General features: G+C 35.8%; 2 protein-coding genes across 3 annotated transcripts; both read right to left on the minus strand.

Moving 5' to 3' along the window:
* Nucleotides 1–1,444: 1,444 nt before the first annotated feature.
* SOG1 (NAC (No Apical Meristem) domain transcriptional regulator superfamily protein) lies at nucleotides 1,445–6,053 on the minus strand. 2 transcript variants are annotated; one of them, XM_086665878.1, is made up of 7 exons: nucleotides 5,865–6,039; nucleotides 4,123–4,264; nucleotides 3,267–3,453; nucleotides 2,677–3,176; nucleotides 1,917–2,513; nucleotides 1,739–1,821; nucleotides 1,445–1,703 (listed from the first exon to the last, which is right to left on the minus strand). In XM_086665878.1, the coding sequence occupies exons 1-6, from the start codon at nucleotides 5,870–5,872 to the stop codon at nucleotides 1,765–1,767; spliced, it is 1,491 nt and encodes a 496-aa protein (XP_086522004.1). In that variant the 5' UTR covers nucleotides 5,873–6,039; the 3' UTR covers nucleotides 1,445–1,703; nucleotides 1,739–1,764. The 2 variants fall into 2 exon arrangements, with proteins under 2 accessions (XP_086522004.1, XP_086522003.1); XM_086665877.1 differs by having other exon boundaries at nucleotides 1,445–1,821; nucleotides 5,865–6,053.
* An 860-nt stretch (nucleotides 6,054–6,913) lies between these two features.
* On the minus strand, nucleotides 6,914–23,448 carry LOC147552938 (uncharacterized). The gene is made up of 19 exons (XM_086665881.1): nucleotides 23,017–23,448; nucleotides 22,777–22,849; nucleotides 14,488–14,759; nucleotides 14,240–14,353; nucleotides 12,616–12,775; nucleotides 11,808–12,469; nucleotides 11,612–11,708; nucleotides 11,437–11,521; nucleotides 11,258–11,342; nucleotides 10,542–10,611; nucleotides 9,771–9,840; nucleotides 9,277–9,322; nucleotides 8,942–9,188; nucleotides 8,638–8,843; nucleotides 8,453–8,527; nucleotides 7,999–8,068; nucleotides 7,759–7,839; nucleotides 7,347–7,426; nucleotides 6,914–7,258 (listed from the first exon to the last, which is right to left on the minus strand). Exons 6-19 carry the CDS (start codon nucleotides 11,921–11,923, stop codon nucleotides 7,180–7,182), a joined length of 1,407 nt encoding a protein of 468 aa, XP_086522007.1. The 5' UTR covers nucleotides 11,924–12,469; nucleotides 12,616–12,775; nucleotides 14,240–14,353; nucleotides 14,488–14,759; nucleotides 22,777–22,849; nucleotides 23,017–23,448; the 3' UTR covers nucleotides 6,914–7,179.
* Nucleotides 23,449–26,371: the final 2,923 nt, after the last annotated feature.

Consider the following 26,371-nt stretch of genomic DNA (forward strand, 5'->3'; position numbering starts at 1 on the left):
TTCTCTGAGTCCATTTCATAGTGAACGATATAGACACTACACCATTTCTGCATTTGCACATGATATACCTCTTATGAGTTAGAAACCCCTTTTGATTATGTAATCTATCGAAAGGATTTGTTTAAACATTTTAGTGACACAATGTACTGAAGCAGATGAAATGTGAGATCTCATACTAGTCTAGGATGGGTAGTGCAGATCGAGGTTGTGTACTTAAGGTCTCATCTCCCCATTCATGCAGTAGAGCATTTCACGAGGTTCAATTCCAAACACTCGACTACATATTGGAGTAGGTAATTGCCTAAATTCAACTTACGATGGGTTATTACATTTCTTGGTACCTAGTAGTTGTCTTCAAGCGTTTGTCACTGCGAGGATATTTGATACAGGTTACAGTATATGAAATTGGATTTTCGTACATTCAATTGTTGGGACTTATTGTATACTTCCTCTATCTCTCTCCCTCTCTCTCTCTGAAACCTTGTTATCTTACATTAAGATAACATCAGCTGGACTCTGTAGAAGCAAACGTTAACCAGAATAATGACAAAAACGTATTGGTATAGTGCTAAATCAGGAAGGATGGCCCCCATTTTGGGGGAGCAAATTTTTTTTCCCAAGTACCACAATCTTAAATCGTAATTGTGGGTTTTGTCAAATTTTTGAGATAACATGACTTCTTTTTCTTTATCATCTCCTCCAATCTCCGGCCTTTCTCCTTCTGTCTCTATCTGTTCTTGTGAAGGGGAGTGTATTTTCCAAAACGCCGATCCCCAAAATGTCGATCTGGCGTCTCCCCACACCAGTGAAGGTGAGGGTATCTCCTCAAGACGACGATCTGGATCCCCCCCCCTGAAGCAGTAGGTGATCTAGTTTGTGGGGATTCGGCATTATGGTGAACTTTCCTTCCCTTTCGCTGAAACATATAGAGCAAGACAGGAAAGCTACACGGAAGTGGGGGAGGAGAGAGAAGAGAAATCATAGTGATGGTGGTTGGAAAAGAAGATCCGAAAGAAAATGTTAAGAGAAAATATTAAAGGTCGTAGGTAATGTCAGTTTGCCAACGATTTCACCACAGTGGGGGTGAGAGGGGACGCCAGAAAAAACAAAAAAAAAGTTGACCAGAATTTTCCATCCAAAATTTTGAAAGAATTTTCTTATCATCTCCAATGACATTACATTGTCTATTCAGTCTCAGCCCATAAAACATATATTTTTGTTGAGCATAGTTACATGTGACTACTATAGGAAGAGGAAGTAAATCTCTAAATGACATATTTTACTAAGACCAATGTTTCCGGGAAACGAGAATACTTTCTGGAGTAGACAATGAAGCATTTCGTATCGTGCCGAATACAATTCACATCTACCTCCTCTCTTTTTACTCTTGAGCCCTATAAAATTCATATCAAATACTGAGAGAACTTCATTATAGTAATGGAGGTTTTGTCTGGATAGATACTGCTCTATATCAGAATTCAGAATGCTAGTCCTTAATTTCGAAAGCTACACAAACGAACCAGATACACTCCGATCGATAACAAAAACTACCTTCACTGCCTTCAATGTATATGGCAGATTTAAATGAAGAAACAAACAGTTTCATCATAAGGTTAAAGTTACAAAAGTTTGACCCAAAAAGGCTAAAGGAACTCCCGTACCCGTTCAGTAAGAAGTCTTTACGCCCGGCCAAGCAAAAAAAGCTATCTTGTGACCCAAACCTACGTCCAACCATCACATAGTTGAAGGATTCACGTTCTCCATTCAGTCAGAAATCTTTCCCCCTGCCCAACCTAGAAAGCTATCTTGTGATCCGAACTCCTGAAGAACGAAAATAAAACAATCAAGAGCCCATCATATTATAACTTCTACTTAAAGAAAACCCAACAAAAGATAGAGAAGTTGTGGTAACTTACAAGCTGGCTCAGTCGAAAATCTGGGGGTGTATCGAGGTCAATAGCTGAGGGATCAAAGAGACCACAATTTTGAGATGATCCAAGATCTTGCTTAGGATCTTCAGCTTCTATTTGAGCATTATCAGTTTGAATAGATGTTTCCGTTTCTTTGCAAACATTTGGGGGATCAAGAGGACCCAATTTTTGACACTCCTCCAAATCTTTCTTCAAGATTTCTTTACCAATGCGAGAGTAATCAGAAAGGCAGGGTTTTCTTTTCCTCTGATCACATTCCCCATCTGCATCTCCGGTTGAGGACTGACTTTGAAGAAACTCGTCACATAGAGATAAGCCTTCTACCAGTTGTTGTGAATCTATGAGAAATTGGGATTCACCTTCCCACCATTTTGAATCTTCTGCCTCGATGGGGTTATCATGACCTTCCTCAATGTGGTTATCATTATAATCCTCAAGTCGGTTACCATGATATTCTCGAGTCTGGTTACCATGAGTTTCCGCTGTATGTATTCTATTGTCATCTCCTGTCTGGTTAGCATGAGCATTGAGCATTGCCCACTCTGCCAGAACGTCATCATCCAAATCTCCTCTCTCAGAATTCTTCATGTTGCAAAAAGAAACAGAAAATATTTAAATAACATTGTGATCCTACATGTTATAAAGAGGCTATCAATGAACCAAACTGACACAAAGAATACATAATGACTTCATCAGACACTAGCATCCAAAGTGAAAATCATATGATCAGTCAGATAATTCTCACCTGGTCAGAAGTTTCCATGAAAATTAATTCAGTTTCTAATCCAGGGTTAACAACAGGATGATGCTCTTCAGTACGAGGTGGTTCGGGAATCACAGATTTGGGCGTGACAGGGTCTACTTTTGGCGTAATTGTTTCTGTGGTGGTATGAGGAGAATCGTGCTCAATAGCCTTGTCATCTGACTTCGATTGCTGATAAAATATTTTAGAAACAACAAAATCTCCATCATTCTCATCTTCTCCAGTACCGAGGTGATATTGATGCATCACCCAATTAGTTTTTTCAGGTTTTTTAGTCCCCGGCAAACTCATATACAGAACCATTATTTTCTTCTTTCCTCTTTGTACCCCATCCAAGAGCACAGATTTTGTCCTGCCAGTCTTATGCCAACGAACATCTCCCTGATCATCTCCATTAATCTTTCTACGTTTACGAGTTCCAGTATTATAAGCCTTAATGGATCTATGAAAGAAATGGGACACATTCCCGTCTTGTTTAACTCCTAGTAACAAAAGATGCGTCCAAAAAAGTTAATAGGAAAAAATCAACGTTAACGAACAGAAGAAAGAAACTTGCTAAGCTTCTTACTGACCTGGTAAATTCTGAGGATGCGCATAACAGATTCCATCATTTTCATCGACAGTTGGAATAAATTCATCAATAAAAGGATGGGGTTTCACATTCTCATTACCAACCTTCGCAAGCAAATGCCAGATAATCTCTGGATCAGATGGATCAAATTTCACACCTCTAGGTAAGCCGGGCCACTCCTGGGCAATCTGAAAACAAATGGTGCCAAATGTTCTTAAATACGTCGAAATGAGGGAGTTCACTACTACAACTATATACTCACAGTAACTCTAAAACTAAGAAGGCAATGTCAACAAACACAATGTCACATGGTAAAACATAATTGCTTCTCTTACTAGCTAAACTAGTATGGTCCAGACATTCAAAGAGTAGAAGGGTTCTGTTTCGGTTGCATCCTTTAGGTGAAGGACCGTACACAAATCTCTAACTAGTCATGTACTTGGGCATGAAGTGGGTGGTTCTTTCTTTGACAACTATGTAGTGGCTTGTTATTTTTGGCTCAACTATTCTATGAGTTGTGGGACTACTAGGTGATACCAATTCAAGGTATCAGAATCCGGATACAGTTCGCGGAAGAAGCCTAAAACAAGATGACTGCATAACACTATATTTTCTTCACTTTCATTTTTACTTGCAATTAGGTCACTCTAGATCGAAAGTTGATATGTAATACAAAGAAGACAATAACCTAGAGTGGTATATTATGCTCCAAAAAACGCTATGCTTGCGCAAATAAAACATAAACAAGAGTCACATTATACTCAATAAGTTCATCCGACATGGCCAAAAATTACTACAAAAGGAGTTCCCATGCTACAAAGATTCCACAAAAAGGATTAGGGGTCAAGAAGTCATACATCACTATTGTCAATAATATGGTCACAATTGGGACAAGCTCTTGTAGGATTGCTTTTCCATTGAACTCTTTTGGGATCAGATGACTCAGAAGCACTCTTAATTTTTGTTGCAATTCTTCTGCTGTCCACCAACCATGATGGTCTGCATTATTTGTATAATACAAGGATTAGTTAGCAGATATGAGTTGCTCTCTATTCTGCCTGAGATAAATGCAAGATCGTGTACTTTAAACAACAATCAAGATAAATTGCTTCCACCCTATATGTGATGAAGGTCATTGTCAAGACGCAGCTAGTAGTCTGAAACTCTGAAGTTCAAGAATAACTAACTACATGCCTACAATTTTACTCAACAAATCCGTAATCAACACAATTCATGTTATATAAGGTGTATCATTCATGAACTCGCCCTCAGTATAAAAGAAACATTTTTAAGAGGCTTCTTAAAAGAGAAAAAACAAATACAACATGTAGGACACAGGAGGCTTTTTTTCTTAATCTGAGACTCTAATTAACAACAAAAACATATATAAACGAGTAAATGGAGCATCAATGTCAGTTCCCAAAGACAAGACTCCAGAGAAATGCAATCATGCATGTAGAATCTAGGAACGTAAAAACTGCAATTCAGTATCGCAAAAACATACTTCAGCTGCATTTGATCAAAACATGCCCACTTTGATAAGACCCTAACATTTCCCCCAAATTTCCTAACAAGGTTGTGTAGAACTTGACACCGGAAAGTAGATATAATCAAACATCAATCTTATATTTGGTCAATGTGGGATAATAAGATAAGGGTACTTCTACCATGCACCCTTACATGTTAAATCATAAACCTTTTCCACTTTTAACAAGTCAAATTTCGATTTCCTTCAGTGACCGATTCCAAGATTTCTAACTTAAGAATGAAAAGAATTTATGTCTTATCATGTGCAACTTTCAACTAATTCAAAGATTTCAATGTAATCCCTGAAACAACAGTAATGGTGTGTTTGGTTGCAGGATTCCTAAGTAGGATTCCTATCAAAAGTGGAATTTGGTAGGAATCATGAATCTTTGGTCTGTTTGGCTACCAAGAATCCTAGGACTCTTGAATCCTAAGGATTCCTAATTCCAAAATTTGTATTGGACCAAAATCCCACCCTACCCCCTAGGATTTGCTAGGATTTTGGATTAATAAACCTAAATTTCAAACTTAAAATCATCAAAAAAATATTTCCTTCTACAAAATCATTATATTTTTTCAAAATCATTATTTTTTTTCAAAAATCATATTTTTTCTAAAAACGTTTAGAAATACTCAAATAATAATAAATCATAGGATTCTTAGTTGCCAAACAAGCCAAAAAATATTACTTGGATTCATGAATCCGTGGAATCATGAATCCTAAGGACTCATGAATCCACGGATTCATGAATCCGCCATCCAAACACACTATAAATGAACAACATGCCGTTTGCAGATTCACATGTCAAGTCAGCAATAATACTATACCTGTTGAAAGATCTTCTAAAAAAGGATAAAAATAAAACCAGTATCACAAATCAAATAATATCCCTAGAAGTACAAAACTGGTCATGCTTTATATAGAATTAAAATAGATTATTAGGGCATCAAATAGAAAGTTTGTCACTTTGATCAAACAAAATCCCCATATACAGTGAGAGAGATAAAATGGGAAAGTAGAGAGAGAGAGAGAGAGAGAGAGAGAGAGAGAGAAAGAGGTGTGTATATATACCCTGCCATTTTAGGTGATGAAGAAGTTCAATAGGGTTAACAGATCAAAGTTTGAAGATCATGAACACTCTCCTGGTTCAAACTTGTGCTACTCATGAAAAGAGGAAATCTTTAGAAAGAGAGAGAAGAAAGGGATTTGACTCTTTTTTCTTCTCTTCTTTGGTGCTTATAACTTTGAAAAGTAAAGTTCTTTATTTTTTAAATTTGAAAGGGTTGATTACCAAATAACCCCCATAATGTAACCACCTCTCCTAGTTGGTCCTCAAAAAATTGATCCCTTTTTCCGTTAGGGTTAGTTCTTTAGTTAGATTTCTTTTTAACTTTCCTGTTTTACCCAGTCACTACTGAAACATTTATTAGATTTAACTTTTCTATCATATCTCTGTCAATTAATCTTCATATTCCCACTCATGGTTGATGGTTCACCTTCATCTTCTTTTCCCTTGTATCTTCTTCTTCCTCTTTTCGTCATCTGCATTTCTCCTCAATCATTAATCTCTAATACCTTCCGTTATTTAGATTTAGCAAAAAATATCAGTCGCGGGAAAAACCTTAATTTCAGCATCCATTGCTCTGATCTTTAACTTCATTATGTTACGGAATATATCATGCATTTGATCTATAAGACAAGTTGATTTTCAATCGTTGATTCAATGGTAGTGAATTATGTAGTTGAAATCAGACTTATCGAAGACCTTGGAGTGAGATAGAATGAACCAGCCAAGTGCGAACACTACTTCATAAGCTCAGTCACATCATATCCTTTGCCTTGCCGTGGAACTACCAACTTCTAAGTTTCAGTTGATTACTGACAAAAATCTACATAATCAGAAAAGGAATAACAAAAGTAAATAGTCACAATGAACCTAAGAGATTTATATGGTTTAGTTATAAAACCTACTCCACAATGAACAATAACCGTTAAAGACTAGGAAAGCATAACAGGTCTGGCCAAAATTTCGGTAACGGTTCATCGGATCGCTGTTCCGTATAGATATCTGACCCGATTAAGCACAGTCAACGATAAACAGATACTAAATGCGACTAATCTAAACTTTGAATTCAGTCTTTCTATAGATTAATAATTACACAAGTAAAAGAAGATAGACAAACACTATACAAAAAAAAACATGATAAAGCAGGAGCCCTCAAAACCTCGGTGCTTGTTTCAGTTCATTGAGCAAGGAGTCGAGTACAGTTTTTTCTTAATGGCAAAGTAAGCGTCAATCTCTGGTGTACTTTCGTTCGATTATGTACATTCAGGAGAAGGGTTTGAATCATTCTGAAAAAGGGATATGAAGAAGTACGGCTGAAAACTATACATCATTTACAAGCAAGAACTTCTCAATGGGGACTCGGCATATAGGGCATCTCTTACATTTCTCAGAGCAGGAACTGCAAAATGATATAGAAGTATGAGGAGATTGATCTGTTTAAAATGCAGATTCAGGAGACATGTCAGAATATTATAGATGTAGGGTACCTGCATAGAGTGTGATGTTTGCATGGAAGCAGGATTATGTTTATCTCTCTGATGAAGCAAATTCTGCATAGAACCTTCTCCTGAGCATCGACACAATACGCATATGAGATGAAGAACCCAAGGTTGGTGATACAATAGCAGGAGCTAGAGTAAGATTGAAGAAAACTATAGCTTGTTTAATTTTTTCATTTACATATAAACGAGAAAATATTCACAATGGTCGAGTTACTTTCAGTCAAATTGTAAGTTGGAAGTTTTCATTTTGAAGTGATTGGATACCCGAGCGCCATAACTACACTGAATTGGACATGGAAGTTTGGCAAACAGTGTAGTTGATACAACATTATTTGGCAGTTTAAGCTTTAAAGTTGCATATTGCAGGACAAGATAAAGCAAGGTACTGAAATGTTACATTTTGAAGTCTTTCATACTCCTCCTGGCTACATTTTGTGATTTCTACTTGCTCATTCAGAGCTGCTTGTAGTCTCAGAACCTGACATATGAAATCTGTTAGAATTTTAAAATTAATTGAAGTGAGATATCATGGATTATTGGTGATAAAAATGGTATTGAAGAATATGTCTTCTGAAAGTTGAAGAGAGATAATTCCAATCCAAGAATCAGAAAAAAGAACACTTATAATATGGTGAACCTCGTTAGCGAGATCCTTTCTTGGCATTTTCTTTACAACATCAGGAGCATAACCAGAGAAGGTGTTATACCTGCACATATATGAATCATTCGTCAGAATAGAACCACATGGAGAAAGAGCAGTATTCCGACCAAGATTATAATAACTGCAACATCTTCACTAATTGTCAATTGGTTTTGAGTTTGATATCCATAAACTAAATACATTTATATGTTGATCAGTGACTAAAAGCAGTCGTTAAGCTACTCCTGCTTAAAACGGAATGAGCTATAACCGTCCACAGGTCATGTATCTATCCTTGTTCGACAAAAAAGGTGTTCTACTCCTTTTAACAAAATGAGATTTTATGTTTTTCACTTGTACAATTTAACAGTTATTCTTGAAGCTCTTCGTAAGCAAAATAAACAAATGATTCCCCAAGAATCAGTTGAGTGCATAGAAAGAGAATCCTCACCCAGTAGACTTAGAATGGTAAAGTCGAGCTTGTTCTTCTCGACATGATTCATCAATTGACCACCAACCTAGAAACCTGACAATACACATATTACTGCATCTTCTTGGTGAATGTCCAAACGAACTCCTAGCAAGTTTCACATCGTTATACCAATTTTAGAAGTATAAGAAATTTGGAAGATTTACCTTGATCCATGATGCAAGAACCCAAAATAATCGAGAGTTATTGAAGAGATTGTAAAGTATCTTCCCGTACGAGTTCCACTGTGTAGTAAAAGAACCATTTTCTCTACCAATCTCCACATAGTGAATAAGACCCCAGCACCTTGCAAAAATAGCAGTGGAGAGAAAATAACTGGAAGAGGAATGTTTTTGGCATGAGGTGGTGTTCCCTGAAATTTAAAGCCATAAGAATGTTAATACATCTTAAACCTAAATAAAGTCAGGATTTCCAATATAAGAAAAGTGTAGACCCTCAAAGGCCACATACCTCCAATCGCATACAGAGCATGACCTGAAAACTAACAAGTAGAACTTTCACTATATGACCACCAACATCCTGCAGGACACAAATCTTATCCTGATTGTGGTCCATTTCGGAGGAAAGTAGTAAACCACTGCTCCTATCAAATCTAATAGCTGAAGTGGAGGAACTGGCTTCTCTATTGTGAGAGTGCCGGTGAATCGATGGGTTGGACCATTTTGTACAAACAAGAAAGGCAAAGCACTCTGCAATTCTATAGATAGAGATAGAAAATAGTTAAATTCTTAACAGGCAGTCATGAAATGGAAAGGAAACACGCCTGAAAAACTAATGAATAGTACCCGAAATTTATAAATAAGTCCCACCATCCTAAGTCATCTACATCACCTGTAAAATTTCAGGGAAGGATAATGGAGAAGAAAAAATGAATCATAATGCACGCAATGGAATCATATCTTCCAAAACAGAGACAATTAATTATAGCATCACTGCAACACTGAAGACGAAAGTCTTGACATGTTAAGCTCATAGGTTTATTTGAGGAGAGACTTTCAAGTTTCAACTAAAATATAAGCTGACATGACAACAAAGTTTGCTCACTAACCCGTGATTACCGAGTCTCTATGTAGTTGATATAGAGATGTATCCCAGTATATACAACATCAGTTTGATGGGAGACACGGTATGATGGATGTCAAGTGGTATGTTACTTGGCCGACAATAACTCCGATATAGTGGTATATATTGGCTAATCCTCAACATAATCCTCCATCCTGATTCTTATTTCAAAATGAAGAAAAGAAAGCTTAAAAATTTTCCTACAGAGAAACATTACCACACAATTTGAGAAGTGTGAACGTTGTTGCTGCAAGAAAGAAAACCATGGAGATCGCAACCCAGAAGTGCTGAAAAAGATAGACAGCATTTAGCATTAGTGAGCTTTAAACATAAATCAACCGTAACATAAACCACATAGTTCCACCACCTGTTCTCTTAAAGTGCATCAGGCAGCACAATTTGTTTACAGATCGAGCATCACCCATTGATTTGACAAATTTAACTCCCTCTCAACTTTAGCATCACTCATCCTTGATTCTAAGTATCTAGTTGACCATTCACATAACCTGTGAACTATATGAATCGTGGTCAAGCTTGTGCTGGCTCTATCAAGAGGCTGGATCCTAGCTAAGGTAATCCCATGTACGACCCCCTCATCTCCTTTGAAGAGTCTTTTAATTGAATTAATGGACGATTGATTTCTAGCTGAGGGCTAAACGGCCAAAGTTTTGTTAAGTAGAGTGTGTTTTTTTCATTTTCTCTTGATTAAACAAGACGAAAAGAAAGAACACAGAATATGATGAAAATTAAACTATACAGGAAGTGCTCTATTACGGCATGTAAGAGACGAAGGTTCTTGCATTGCAGTTTTTTGTTATCTATGGTTAAACTGAACATATTGAGAAGTAACACCAAGAACCTTTCCCAGATAAAAAAATATATCAACAGCAATTCCTTGCACACAATGATTCTCGTTAAAGGATTTAAAATGCCAAGACAGAAGCATTAAAAAGCGGATTAGTCAAAAAAAAAAATTAAGAGAACTTACAGGAAGTGTCTCCCATATTGCTTCGTCGCTTATGCTTTCCTCGTCTCCTGGCATGAGAGCCCTACACATCCTAAGTAAGAAAGAGAAAACATAGCACCGATTTATAACAATGAACGAAGGGCTTGCAAGAAGTGGGTGTCGGACTGGTATCCCCAAGTAATTAAGTCTTGCAGAACCAACCTCAAATTAGTTTCTAAATTTGCTAGAAAAAATTCCATATGTATCCAAACCCGAGTACTTAACCTTTGCAAACTATGTAGAGAAAGACTTGTTTCTGACATATTTTAGACGTCCTCATTAAAGTGGACAATGTTGACAGTGATAAAGAGGGAGCATTGACACTTTTATCTTTTTTATGTCGTACTGTCCAAGTTTTCTTATTTTTAGGTCACCCTATTGAATTAAGCATCCCATCTCTGTACCCAACTATTTAATATGTTTCTTGGAGTACAGAGCATGGGACAAGTAAATGGATATTTTCTTCCTCCACAACGTCAGGAGTCACCTGCATGCGTTAGAAATGGTACTCCAAACAATCATCAAGTATCTATCTAAAGGAGCTGCTTTTATTTAGCTCAATGAAACCTACATCGTAATGTTTGAAAGTTCATTGACTTCGTGTAATCTTTATACGATGTGAAATAGTTTGGGTACTTAAGAATAAATAAAAGAAATATCACTGTAACAGAAAATGTGATTACGGAACATAGGAATACCTGAAATTGTCAATCAAAATGATCAATTCAAATGCCAACAGAGGAAGAAAGACGATCTTTAGGTTTACAGGTGCAAAACTTTGAACTGTAGAAAACACGAAATCACTTTTACAATGAAAATATTTCATATATCTAATGTTTAAACCTTTACTAGAGCTCTAAAGTGTTGAATGTAATACCGTATATGCTCTCAAGATATATGCAAAGAAGTAGTTCAAAGGCAACAAGCAACGGCACAGCGACGATGGCATGGCAGGGTGCCCACTGTCCAAAAAGGATGTACTTTATAATGAAAGTAGTAAATTTTGATTTCGAATAAAATGTGGAAATGATGTTGAGAGAAGTTTTACATACATGGCGATCAAGTGGTGGTATAGATGATGGAGCTGGGAAGGAGAATCTGCCCCTTGCAACAAGGGTGTGAAACAACCAAAGAGGGGAAAAGATAATCCTGTTTGGATAAGAAGCAAGCATCAAATTAAACCCTCAAATTGTTGTCAAAAATAAAGTAAAATCCTCAAAATAGCAAGTTTATGAGAATACTACTAACCACCATGAAAAAGTGACTAGATGATTGAGCTTGAGCAAGATAAGTAGAGTGAAAGAGAAAAGCAAGACGTGAGCGACAAAACCCTGACCTGATTTACCAACTCTTCTCCAACTCATCCTCGTTTTTACACTTTCCAACCACAAAAATCAGAACAAGAGACAGAATTGATGAATCCAACACATTCTCTTCTCTCTCTCTCTCTCTCTCTCTCTCTCTAAAACTTTAACCTTTCTCTCTCTCTCTATGAAATTATTAAGAACGCCATTAGAACGACAGAGAGAGCGCGGGGTTTGTCTCAGAAATGAACTTAAAGACAGTCTTACCCTTTACTTTTAAGTTTAAATTTAATGAAATATAATGGCTAAAAGTCAAAACAGTTGTTGCCTTTTTTAACATAAATTGAGGGTAACTTTGTCAAAATTGAAAAATGTGGACAGTTTCTCTCCTCTTGTTCTTTGAAGAAGAATTTTCTTGTGTCATAATAAAGGCAGGAGATAGATAGATCCACCTGTAGTGTCGAGTGATGGACCTTTCAAAGGGAAAATGATACATTGCCACATAAAAGTTGCATAAATCCAAAAAAATAACACCCAAGATATGTTAAAATTCTTTACCAAATTTAGGATGAGGCATATCCAAAATTGGAGCATCTTCAATGCAACCTTCAAGCACAATAACAATTTTAAATATCAAAGTGTGAACCTACTTAGAGATATTATATTAGAAAGACTTTGCCACTACCACAATCAATAAAAATTCAAGTATTTATATTTTAACTATAAAATTGATAGAATTTTTAAGGTGATACCTAGAGGCTGGAGAGCTTAAACATGACACTTTAAATTTAGAATGTCATCTTGAATATCTTTATAACAAATGTCGTCAGATCATTTTGAGATTCAAGTTGATTTTGCAATGAGAAGGCCGGTTTATAAAAAAAAAACTCTTGATCCCCTCCCCTCAAAATCCTGAGTTTCAGAGTTTAAGTGTTGTATTAGAGATGACAAAATCAAACTTAGAAACTACGGGTCTCACATAAAATGTATAGATTTTTTATAACTACCTCCAACACAAAAGTCAATTTCCATCACTAGAATGACGTGGCAGTTGTTAATCACATATTATAAACACTATTTTCTAAATCTCCAAAATGACTCGTAATATTTTCTACTAAAATAATTATGTCAAATAACTAAATAAAGTAATTTTCACATGTGGGCAAAAGCTTACCCTTGTTAAGGGACAACAAGATGCAGCTTACGACTCAATAATAAAGTTAGTTATTGAATTAGTATTTCAGAGTCCTGACACCACTATTCATGTCTAGGTTCTTCATAATAGATAATCGTAAGAACATCTTATCCTTTCATAAAACCACGCTACTCAGAACTTCTCCAAAATAAGTGACCAGCAAAATTCAACTTCTCCGAAATAAGTGACCAGCAAAATTCTTATAACTTGAGTGACTTATGTAGTCGTCACTAGTGAGAAACCTCATGTTTGACAAATATCTGAACTATTTACGTGATATTTTTGAGCAAAGTGCAAGGAGAGAAACACCTTTGGCGATGCAAAAGTACAACCCCGTGGAAAGAAGCAACTATCGATGTTCAAAACCCACCAAGAAACAATATGAGAAGATCAACCATAGATTATAGAAAGTAGTCAGATTACCAAATAAGGCGGGCACGCCCCAAACCTATTACAACAAGCAGTTGAAGGTGTCCCGTGCGGCGTGCGTGCCCCACCTTCATGATATTTAACCAGTCATATCAAGGGAGATTTCTCAATAAGAGTTGAGCCTAGGTTCTGATAGATGGTGTTTGATGAAGTATTATGCCAATACTAGATTTACAACTGGTTCATGCTCATACATATGCAACCATTTGACTAGGAACTTTGAGTAATTACGAAAATTCTACGACTGATACACTCTAAAAACCATGACAGCCTCATGCGAAGCTAACTCAATATAGAAGATAACTATTTCGTAGTTTCTATAATTAATATGACAGAGACACATATATATGTAGATATACATATATCTGTATGACTTTCTCTAAGAGTAACGACAAGGACTTACAGACGCAGCCCTCTGTGGCTCTGAGGACAACCAATATGCACTTTGAACAAAATAATACGCTGAAAGACAAGGATATGCCAGAGAAAATATGCATTATCAGACAGTTATAATGAATCAACCGGTCACTGTCAGTATACTATATATCTAGATCAAATCATAACCCAAGGACCGAACAGAAAGGGCTAAAGACGAGAAATACGAAACAGGAAGGTTTAACTTTTGCTTCATTTAATTTGTGCATGTGGCCGTCAACTCACAAAACATATATATAAACAGGCAAAGGTGTGTTCTGATTAGAACATGAAAAGTATCACGACCAGAAACGACATATCAAAGGAGATAGTTTCACCTAATGTGGCAGCCACTTGGAATCCATCATCCATGTACAAGCCACATAAGCTACGGCCGAGTAACGAAGTAGTTATCTCAGAGTAGGTTCTTAATACTGGATGCAAGTGACTTCCTGCCCATCATAAAAATATATATCTTATATGCTCAGTCAAATTCCTTGTAATTTCAGTGATTTATGTAGTCACAAATGAAAATCCTCATCTTTGACAACTATCTGAACTAAAGCAAAGGCAGAGAGAGTAGTACCGTTGATCACATAAGCATTTGTAGTTCAGAAGCAATACGATGCTTAGTCTATTGAGACATTAATACCAAAACATAAGAAACCAGGGATCATTCTCCAACCACCACTGCATGGTGTGCTTCTAATTATCTCATTTAACATGAGCTTTCACCAACCTCGACGAGCTTGATGAACCGAAACAGCCAATAAAATCATTAAATAGTGTCTCCAACCTAGAGTTTTAGGAACATAGAGTCAGATCCCCAGATGACAATGCCAACAAGTCTGCGTTATCCTGAATGTGGACAAATGATCAGAAGCCCTTCCAAGAAAAAAATAAGAAAGATCAATTTGTTCAAGCGTGAACAGTAGCCCTCTAAGGGTTCTCGTCGTAAGAGCGGATTAAATGTGATGGCAACCTTACTGAATGATGTTTAGTACAGTCTCAACTGTACTCGCATGAGACGTATAACCTTCCTGAATTTCAGAAAACATGAAAATGGGCACCTAATCATCATAAAAAGTAACAAGTTGTATAAGTGGTCCTTATTACGTCTTTTAACAGGTTGAAATTACAAAAGCAAGTGATGTCAGAGGCGAGCAAAACTTGCAGTAAACATGACGCTAAAGACATTTCTAGTACATCACATACATCGTTAATAAAACAGAGTTGCAAATTCGTGCAGCTGTTTTTCCTTCAAGGGTAGAATAGTACAACAAGTCTGAGGGAAACCCGTACCCATGAAAAATAAATATGCTACAGAAGTATCTCTTCGTAAGGTAGTAAGGAGAAAGCTAACCCTAAGCTAATATCCCTTACCCACATGCCATGTAGCCAGAGTATCCTCTGCAAAGTTGTGGGACTGACTTAAGGTTGCATTTATTTATTTCCTAACCTATCCTTCACAAGCTTAGGTTCCTTGCAGAACTTGAAAGTATTGGCAATGTGAAACATACAGAGTTTGAGACAAGGAAATAAAGGAAAGCATTTTACATCTCCTAATTACCAGTTCGCAATGTGGAAGGCTAGAGAGAGATATCCATGAGAGACGCAGCAACCACACCAAATATATTAACCACTCCAACCATCTGAACAGAAATGAACAATGGGAGGATGCATGTCTGAATAGCATTTCTCGAAAATTCTAGTAAGCTTTTTACTTCATCCAAATACAAAAAAGTAGGCTTCCAGCTCCAAATCATGAAGCCATCAATGAACTTTGATGGAAATTACCAGATTACTTTAAAAATAAAAGTTCAGAAATGATTTCCCCATAAACTTTAACCAGATAGGTTATTTCACCATTGTCAAGGAGCCATACTCGAAGGCAGAAACTCACTATAGTATAGTAGGCAGTGCCAAACTACCAACAGATCACATTCTCTCTATTTGACATGAACAATTAGAGCTTACGTTTACATAGTTGTTCATGTCCAATCGCAACTTCACTGAGAATGAAAAAGAAGGATATCAAAAGTGATAATAGCCCATACAACAAATTTAGACCCATCTCTCTCTAGACAACCAATATGAGCTTTCATAGTCCACAATGGGTTCCAGATATAGAGAACTTAACATCTTTAATTTTCATCGATTACTAAAAACAAATTCAACATTTTGTTGGAGCTTCATATATAGAAGAAAAACAATTGGTTTCTTCCCTATTAAGTGATTTGAAGATCCGTACAGAGTGTAAAAGAGTTTCCAACAGTTCAATGTCAACAAATTTGAACGAATTCATCATATGGATTGTTCCAAACAAATAAAAAACAGCGGGGCGGAAAGGTTAAACCTTTGTGCCATTTAAATTCTGTTATTATGGCCCTTAAACCACGAAATATATATGTACATATTGACACAAGCAAAAATGTTTTGAATCAGACATGGAAAGTATAACAGGCCGAACTATATATCAAGAGATAATCCTTTCCATTGTGCAAGCAAAATTGGTTGGATTAGCCTCCATTCCAATCTAATGTTGAAGCCAATACGCGTCCATATAGAAGCCTTGTCTAGGTTCCTAGTACTGGATAAATGCAACAGAGTCTAACCAATCATACAAATAAATGTTCGGACTTTTCCATATAAAATGACCTATTGATAAACCAGGGTACATTGCCTAGTAGTCACCCTCGGCGTCACAATTCTACAGACGTGTCGTGCCATCAAAACTCCAGGTTTAACAACAAATAAGAGCACAACAGACGTTGCAGATAAAGTGGATCACAGGAATCTGGTCAATACAACGTTTAACAAATAGTTTTGAAAACAAACGAGTCAAAAAAACAACTGCATTTAAGGGTTTTGGGTCAAAAAGTTTGAAAATGAATAGTGATGACAACCCAGCTTTCAGGAAACAAATCATTTAAGCCGCCAAGTTATATATATATTGATTCATTATGTTCTTGAAAAACCGGTACATTTCCGAGAAGTTACCATTATCATCACAATTCACAGTTATTAATGAAACCTGATAGCAGTTCGAAATCATAGAACTGGAACATTTGTAAACAGAATGTAAATGACTGACGACTCCCGAACGCACACGTACAAAAACAAAACAAAAATGAAACATTTTGACAAGCATTGACAAAGAATCATGACGGAAACTAGTTTCCAAGATATGAATCATCTAAACCGCCAAGTTATATGTTTTCATTCATTACGTCCCTGAAAGACTAGTACATTTCCTAGTAGTTGCCAGCATCGCCACAATTCTAAACATGAAGTCATTCAGTTCAAAATAAACTTTTAACAACAAATAAGAGCAGAACTGATGTTTGCAAATAAAGTGGGTCACTCAAATAAGGTCAATATGGTGTTTTCAAGGTTTACAAATTGTTTTAAAACATAAAGATTACGCAAAACAGATGCATTTAAGGGTTTTGGGTTACAAAGTTTGAAAATGAATTGAAATAACAAACCAGCTTTCAAGAAACGAATTGTTTAAGCCGCCGAGTTATATATATATTGATCCGTTATGTTCTTGAAAACCTAGTACATTTCCGAGCAGTCACCATTATCATCACAATTCAAAGTTATAGATGAAACTGCGAAGAAGTTTGAAATAATAGAATAAAAACAGTTGGAAAAAAGAATGTAAATGTTTAAGAAATCGCGAACACACATCCACAAAAATAAAACAAAAGAAAAACATTTAGACAAGCATTTTCAAAGAACCATGATGATAACTAGTTTCCAAGGCGTGAATCATTTAAGCCACGAAGTTATTTATTTTGATTCATTACGTCGTTGAAAGACTAGTACATTTCCTACTTCCTAGTAGGCGTCATCATCGTCACAATTCTAAACATGATGTCATGCAGTTCAAAATCGACGTTTAACAACAAATAAGAGCAGAACTGACGTCTGCAGATAAAGTTGGTCACTCGGATATGGTAAATACAAGGTTTAACAAATCATTCTAAAACATAAAGATTACGAAAAACAGATGTAATTAAGGGTTTTGAGTTAAAAAGTTTGAAAATGAATTGTGATGACAAACCAGCTTTCAAGAAACGAAGTCTAAGCCGCCAAGATACTTATATTGATTCATTATGTTCTTGAAAACCTGGTACATTTCCTAGAAGTCACCATTATCATCACAATTCACAGTTACAAATGAAACTTCGTAGTAGTTTGAAATAATAGAATGAAAAACAATTGAAAAAAATGTAACTGTTTAAGAAATCGTGAACACACATACACAAAAACAAAACAAAAGAAAAACATTTAGACAAGCACTTTCAAGAATCATGACGATAACTAGTTTCCAAGACATGAATCATTTAAGCCCGAAGTTATTTATTTTGATTCATTACGTCGTTGAAAGACTAGTGCATTTCCTAGTAGGGCGCCATCATCGTCACAGTTCTAAACATGATGTCATGCAGTTCAAAATCGACGTTTAACAACAAATAAGAGCAGAACTGACGTTTGCAGATAAAGTTGGTCACTCGAATTTGGTAAATACAAGGTCTAATTTAAACATAAAGATTACGAAAAATCAATGTAGTTAAGGGTTTGGGTTAAAAAGTTGAAAATGAATTGTGATGACAAACCAGCTTTCAAGAAATGAATCGTTTTAGCCGCCAAGTTATTTATATTGATTCGTTATGTTCTTGAAAAACAGGAACATTTCCGAGAAGTCACCGTTATCACAACAATTCATAAAAATAAATGAAACTCAATAGTAGTTTGAAATCATAGAACTGAAAACATTTATGAAAAGAATGTATTGCATCGAGGACTCCCGAACACACATACAAAAACAAAACAAAAAAGAAACATTGACAAAGAACCGTGACGAAAACTAGTTTCCAAGGCATGAATCATATAAGCTGCCATTTATTTATTTTGATTCATTACGTTGTTGAAGACTAGTACATTATCGCGTAGTCGCCATCATCGTCACAATTCTAAACATGATGTCATAAAAATCAAAATCCACGTTTAACAACAAATAAAAGCAGAACTGACGTTTGCAGATTAAGCGGGTCACTTGAATATGGTCATTTCGAGGTTTAACAAATCGTTTTAAAACACAAAGATTACGAAAAACAGATGCATTTAAGGGTTTTGGGTTAAAAAGTTTGAAAATGAAGTGTGATGACAAACCAGCTTTTAAGAAACGAATCGTTTAAGCCGCCAAGTTATTTATATTGATCTGTTATGTTCTTAAAACCTGGTACATTTTCGAGCAGTCACCATTATCATCACAATTCACAGTTATAAATGAAACTTCGTAGTAGTTTGAAATAATATAATAAAAAACAGTTGGAAAAAAATGTAAATGTTTAAGAAATCGCGAACACACAAACAAAAACGAAACAAAAGAAAAACATTTACACAAGCATTTCCAAGAACCATGACGATAACTAGTTTCCAAGACATGAATCATTTAAGCCGCGAAGTTATTTATTTTGATTCATTACGTTGTTGAAAGACTAGGACATTTCCTAGTAGGCGCCATAATCGTCACAATTCTAAACATGATGTCATGCAGTTCAAAATCGACGTTTAACAACAAATAAGAGCAGAACCGACGTTTGCAGATAAAGTTTGTCACTCGAATATGGTAAATACAAGGTTTAACAAATCATTTAAAACATAAAAATAACGAAAAACCGATGCAGTTAAGGGTTTTGGGTTAAAGAGTTTGAAAATGAATTGTGATGACAAACCAGCTTTCAAGAAACGAATCGTTTAAGCCGCCAAGTTATTTATATTGATTCGTTATGTTCTTGAAAAACAGGTACATTTCCGAGAAGTCACCGTTATCATAACAGTTCATTAAAATCAATGAAACTCAATAGTAGTTTGAAATCATAGAACTGAAAACATTTGTGAAAAGAATGTAATGCATCGAGGACTCCCGAACACACATATACAAAAACAAAACAAAAAAATAAACATTTTGACAAGCATTGACAAAGAACCGTGACGGAAACTAGTTTCCAAGACATGAATCATATAAGCTGCCATTTATTTATTTTGATTCATTACGTCGTTGAAAGACTAGTACATTACCGAGTAGTCGCCATCATCGTCACAATTCTAAACATGATGTCATGAAAATCAAAATCCACGTTTAACAACAAATAAAAGCAGAACTGACGTTTGCAGATTAAGTGGGTCACTTGAATATGGTCATTTCAAGGTTTAACAAATTGTTTTAAAACACAAAGATTACGAAAAACAGATGCATTTAAGGGTTTTGGGTTAAAAAGTTTGAAAATGAAGTGTGATAACAAACCAGCTTTGAAGAAACGAATTGTTTAAGCCGCCAAGTTATATATATATTGATCCATTATGTTCTTGAAAACCTGGTACATTTCCGAGGCCCGAGCAGTCACCATTATCATCACAATTCACAGATATAAATGAAACTTCGTAGTAGTTTGAAATAATAGAATAAAAAACAGTTGGAAAAAAGAATGAAAATATTTAAGAAATTGCAAACACACATACACAAAAACAAAACAAACCAAAACAAAAGAAAAACATTTAGACATGCATTTTCAAAAGAACCATGACGATAACTAGTTTCCAAGACATGAATCATTTAAGCCGCGAAGTTATTTATTTTGATTCATTACGTCGTCGAGAGACTAGTACATTTCCTAGTAGGTGTCATCACTGTCACGATTCTAAACATGATGTCGTGCTGTTCAAAATCGACGTTTAACAACAAATAAGAGCAGAACTGACGTTTGTAGATTAAGTGGGTCACTCTAATACGGTCAATACAAGGTTTAACAAATCATTTTAAAACATACAAGATTACGAAAAACAGATGTAGTTAAGGGTTTTGGGTTAAAAGTTTGAAACTGAATTGTGATGACAAACCAGCTTTCAAGAAACGAATCGTTTAAGCCGCCAAGTTATTTATATTGATTCGTCATGTTCTTGAAAACCTGGTACATTTCCGAGCAGTCACCATTATCATCACAATTCACAGTTGTGAATGAAACTTCGTAGTAGTTTGAAATAATAGAATAAAAAAAAGTTGGAAAAAAGAATGTAAATGTCTAAGAAATCGCGAACACACATACACAAAAACAAAACAAAAGAAAAACATTTAGACAAGCATTTTCAAAGAACCATGACGATAACTAGTTTCCAAGACGTGAATCATTTAAGCCACGAAGTTATTTATTTTGATCCATTACGTCGTTGAAAGACTAGTACATTTCCTAGTAGGCGTCATCATCGTCACAAATCTAACATGCAGTTCAAAATCGACGTTTAACAACAAACAAGAGCAGAACTGACGTTTGCAGATAAAGTTGGTCACTCGAATATGGTAAATACAAGGTTTAACAAATCATTTTAAAACACAAAAATTACGAAAAACAGATGTAGTTAAGGCCTTAAGGGATTTGGGTTAAGAAGTTTGAAAATTAATTGTGATGACAAACCAGCTTTCAAGAAACTAATTGTTTAAGCCGCCAAGTTATTTATATTGATTTGCTATGTTCTTGAAAAACAGGTACATTTCCGAGCAGTCACCATTATCATCACAATTCACAGTTATAAATGAAACTACGTAGTAGTTCGAAATAATAGAACAAAAAACAGTTGGAAAAAAGAACGTAAATGTTTAAGAAATCGCGAACACACATACACAAAAACAAAACAAAAGAAAAACATTTTGAAAAGCATTATCAGAGAACCATGACGATAACTAGTTTCCAAGACATGAATCATTTAAGCCGCGAAGTTATTTATTCTAATTCTTTACGTCGTTGGAAGACTAGTACATTTCCTAGTAGGCGCCGTCATCGTCACAATTCTAAACATGATGTCATGCAGTTCAAAATCGACGTTTAACAACAAATAAGAGCAGAACTGACGTTTGCAGATAAAGTTGGTCACTCGAATATGGTAAATACAAGGTTCAACAAATCATTTTAAAACATAAAGATTACGAAAAACAGATGTAGTTAAGAGTTTTGGGTTAAAAAGTTTAAAAATGAATTGAGATGACAAACCCGGTATGTTCTTGAAAACCGCCAAGTTATTTATATTGATTCGGTATGTTCTTGAAAACCCGGTACATTTCCGAACAGTCACCATTATCATCACAATTCACAGTTATAAATGAAACTTTGTAGTAGTTTGAAATCATAGAATAAACAACTGGAAAAAAGAATGTAAATGTTTAACAAATCTAGAACACAGTTACACAAAAACAAAACAGAAGAAAGGCATTTCGACAAGCATTGTCATAGAACACTCGAACCATGACAAAAACTAGTTTCCAAGATATGAATTATTTAAGCCACCAAGTATTTTGATTCATTTTGTCGTTGAAAGACTAGTACATTTCTAGTAGTTGATGTCATCATCAAAGTTTTAAACATGATATCATGCAGTCCAAATCCGGGTTTAGCAAATAGCTTTTAAAACATTAAGAGTTAGAAAAACATATGCATTAATTGTGTAAAAAGTTTGAAATTGAATCGTGATGGAAAACCTACTTTCAAGACATGAATCATTTTAGCCGCCAAGTAATTAATTTTGATTCATTGTGTCCTTGAAAAACAGCATGTACACAATCAACTAATTGGGGTTCAGATCGTGCATATATGTCAACAAATGCTATAAAAATGAACACTTTACATTCAAAGCATACCTTATCCTAATAGAGTCAGGATCAATCCAGTCAACTAATTAGGGCTCGAATCGTGCATATATATCAGGCTAATTTGAAACAATCTTGAGATTCAAAAGTATATCAATCCAGAGCTAAAATTTAAGAAGATTGGAGAGGATAAACCAGAATGAGGGGATAAATTGAAGCACAAACCTTAATTCCTGCTTCAAGATCGTTTGCATATAGGATCCTTGCTCGGTTACTCCACAACGTGGTCTCCGGGTGGCTGCATAAAAATCAAGAATGAAAATTAGGGTTTCATAAAAGAATAAGAGTTCTTCTTGTCTTTTTGAAAGAAACAAGACACGTACGGAATAACAAGATAAAATTTAGGTTTTATTGAACAGAGACGATCTAGGGTTAAAGAAATATGGTAAAAGAACGGTGATTCGCAATTCTTGAAAGAATCTGACGACGATCGGTTACCAATATCGAACGCTAACCCGAATAGATTTAGGTTCACTGAAATTCATAAGAAAGGTTAGGGCTTAATCAAAGAGTAAATACCGATGCATTAGGGTTTGGTCGAATAATCGATAATTTTAAAGAACGATAAACCCTATAATCAAAGAAGATGAAAAATTATGGTTTAGGAAAGATCGTCGAAGACTTGTTCGTGATCAGAAAGATAAGACAACTGAGTAATCAGAAAGATATAAGACAACGAAGAATTGTGATTTGAGAAAGATCGTAGTAGATTGGTTCGCCATCGACGAAGAATCCTTCCCGCTAAAGCCCACCCGCTAGAGAAAAACGCGGAAACTACGTTTATTCGTCGTCTAATCACGATGATAGAAGGTCATTTAAAATAAATTACTAAACTACGGTGCTGTTTGTTTTTTTATTTGTGTCTGAATCTGAATTTGCTGAACTTAAATTGGCTGAACTGAATTCGCTGAATCTGAATTTGCCGAATTATTTTAGAAGTTAGATGTTTGTTTTTTAAGTCTGAATTATTGGGTCTGAATTAGAATTTTGACATTTATGCCCTCCTTTCTTCTTTTTAACCCAAAACCCTAATTTACCAATCTCTTTATCCTTCTCCTATTTCAGCAAAAAAAAAATCCAAACCCTAATATCTTTCTCTACTTTCCAGCTCTCCCTCTTTCTTCCTCCATCATCCAAAAAAACCCAAAACCCTAATAACTGGTAGGAGCCTCTCTCTCTCTCTCTATCTCTCTCTCTCTCTTTCTCTCTTTCTCTCCCTCTTCACGCACCTCTCAGATGTGGTGGCCGTGGGTGATGGTGGTAGCCGTGATTGGATGTGGTGGTGACATTTCGGTTTGTGGTGGTGGCGCATTGGTTGTGGTGGCGCATTGGTTGTGGTGGCGGTTTGGCCTGTTGTGGTGGTGGCTAGTTCGTGGTGGTGGTAGTGATGGTTGTGTGGTGGTTGTGGTAGTGATGGTTGTGTGGTGGTGGTGGTAGTGATGGTTGTGTGGTGGTGGTGGTGGTTTGTGGTGGTTCTCTGGTGGTTAGTGGTGTTGGTTCGGTGGTGGTGGTTGCTGGCGGTGGTGGTGGTGGTTAGTGGTGGTTAGCAGTTCTGTGGTGGTGGTGGTTTTGTGATGGTTAGTGGTGCTGGTTCTGTCGTGGTGGAGGTGGTGGTGGTGGTGGTTAGTGGTGCTGGTTCTGTTGTGGTGGAGGTGGTGGTGGTGCTGGTTAGTGGTGCTGGTTCTGTTGTGTTGGAGGTGGTGGTGGTGGTGGTGGTGGTGGTGGTGGTGGTGGTGGTGTTGGTGGTGGTGGAAGTGGTGTTGGTGGTGGAAGTTTTTTAATTCAAGGGGTTATTAGTGTAAATTAACACAAATTCAGATTTTGGCATTGGTTTCAGACTTATTTTGAAGTCTGAAAAATGTGGGTCTTTTTTCAGTCAATTCAGACATTTAGTTGATTCAGCTGACATTTCAGATTTTTACAAATAAGAAAAACAAACATCTGAAATCTGAATGGATACCAATTCAGATTTCAGATCTGAAAAAAAAAAACAAAAAACAAACAGCACATACCTCTACTGGAAACACTAAAGAAGGGTTAAAATAGGCACGATATAGCTGAATAGATGAAATTCACTCCTCTTTTCCTTTTGCTACAACAGGTTCACATGGCTCTGTTATACCTTTTGCTACAACAGGTTCACAACAGGTTCACAACAGCTGGTTGTAGCAAAAGGCCGAAAGTCCAAGTCGCAAATAAAATAGGAGAATTCGACTCGACGGTATACCTTCGTAAATGAATCAAAATTTCTTTCTCCAGAAGCATAGTTAAACGAACCAATAGTAACAACTTTTCCAGCTAGATCAACTACTAAACTAGTTAATACCTTATTAAATTGTTCTAGGTTGCTAACATTATCAACATGACTGAGAGATAATGATGGTCATTCTTCCATTAAAGTGAAATAAGATTCATCAGAGTATCTTAATATACATATATCATACCATAAAATTGCTTGTTTAGTGGTTGAACACCTCTTTTTGGTTTCTTTAGTTTATTTATCAACACTGTCTTGGCATAATTGTGATTTAATATCCCCTCTACACTGATAAGATCCATAAACGATGTCCGGGTTGCTGTAGGAAGTTGTTATAATATCCATGATTGATTTTTGTAGTGTTTGTTGATGAAGGTAGAGAAAGAAAGAGATTGTTGAGGTTAGATTTATAGGTACCATTAGCAATGAAGTTATCTCGTGAACATGAATGATAAATATACATGGGCACAATTTGTGCAATTGTTGTAAGGCCATGGAGTTGTGAGGGAATCCAAATGGTTGAGAGATATGAGAAAGAATAGTTGAATATGACTCATTATGTATTTTTTCCTTTTAGCTTGAGGTAAGGAGTATATATATAAATGTAAAGAGTTGAACTAATGAATGAACATTTTGAAACCGGGACCTCAACGTTTAGGTGGGGTTCTTCCAAAAGAAAATTTTAATGTGGTAGGGAGTGTCAGAAGGATTTGCTTAATGGGTCAATGTTAGTGGTATTGAGAAGAATAATGGATCAAAACATTTAAGAATATCATATTTATTTTATAAATTATGTGTAGTAGAGTTGAGGAAGAATTCAACGTGTTGTATCTCGATCTTGATATTCTACATATTTGATAGATATCAAAGAATTTCTTCGATTCAAATATCACATAACGTGTTTTTGTAAAAGGCATTTTTCATCAAGTAACAAAACAATAGTTTGAAATTTTATCTGGTGATTAAATTCTCCGTTGTGTCTTTCAGAAAATCTGGTCAACTTTCTTCAAAATTATATCAAACAACCCTATAAGGTTTTATATTATATTACATAAATTTACATTTTAATTACTTTTATTTAACTAGCCGTGTTTGAAAGAGCTAGGGGGCTTCTAGGTCAATTTTCATGACCTATAACAATCTAATTTATTCTTATATCTACATTATTTTCTTTCCATATCTTGGCTAAAATACTTTGAAACCCCCCAAAAAGGAGATCTAAGGGCATTGTTGACCCAACCAAGAAGGAAGAAGTAGCGAATTGCACAACTTAGTTTTCTATAGTCCAAAGCAACCAACAACCTCCAAATAAAAACTAAGAAAATTATGGTTATCTAGGTTCTAGTTTTGTAATTGACACATCGTTGACACTCACCGCCGCCCCTATTATTGATTTGTCAGACAAAAAATATTCAGTTTGTGCGGAACGGGTAGAATAGCAGAATTGCTACTAAGCATCAAAATCGTCAATGCCATTGTTGGTCTGAGACTCTGAGAGCTATA

The sequence above is a fragment of the Eschscholzia californica genome, unplaced genomic scaffold (assembly GCF_041429995.1).
Source record: "Eschscholzia californica isolate CP2 unplaced genomic scaffold, dmEscCali1.0.p SCAF_3, whole genome shotgun sequence".
Lineage (NCBI taxonomy): Eukaryota > Viridiplantae > Streptophyta > Magnoliopsida > Ranunculales > Papaveraceae > Eschscholzia > Eschscholzia californica.

What these genes read in the sequence shown, in the direction of transcription:
- SOG1 (XM_086665877.1), bottom strand. An exon ending in TCATGGAAACTTCTGACCAG is followed by an intron (nt 2,514 to 2,676) that starts GTGAGAATTATC and finishes TGCAACATGAAG; the next exon opens with AATTCTGAGAGAGGAGATTT. An exon ending in ATTTTCGACTGAGCCAGCTT is followed by an intron (nt 1,822 to 1,916) that starts GTAAGTTACCAC and finishes TTCGTTCTTCAG; the next exon opens with GAGTTCGGATCACAAGATAG.
- LOC147552938 (XM_086665881.1), bottom strand. Translation starts at nt 11,923, where the DNA reads ATGAGTTGGAGAAGAGTTGGTAAATCAGGTCAGGGTTTTGTCGCTCAC. An exon ending in CTAGTCACTTTTTCATGGTG is followed by an intron (nt 11,709 to 11,807) that starts GTTAGTAGTATT and finishes TTATCCAAACAG; the next exon opens with GATTATCTTTTCCCCTCTTT. An exon ending in AGTATGAAAGACTTCAAAAT is followed by an intron (nt 7,427 to 7,758) that starts GTAACATTTCAG and finishes GTCGATGCTCAG; the next exon opens with GAGAAGGTTCTATGCAGAAT.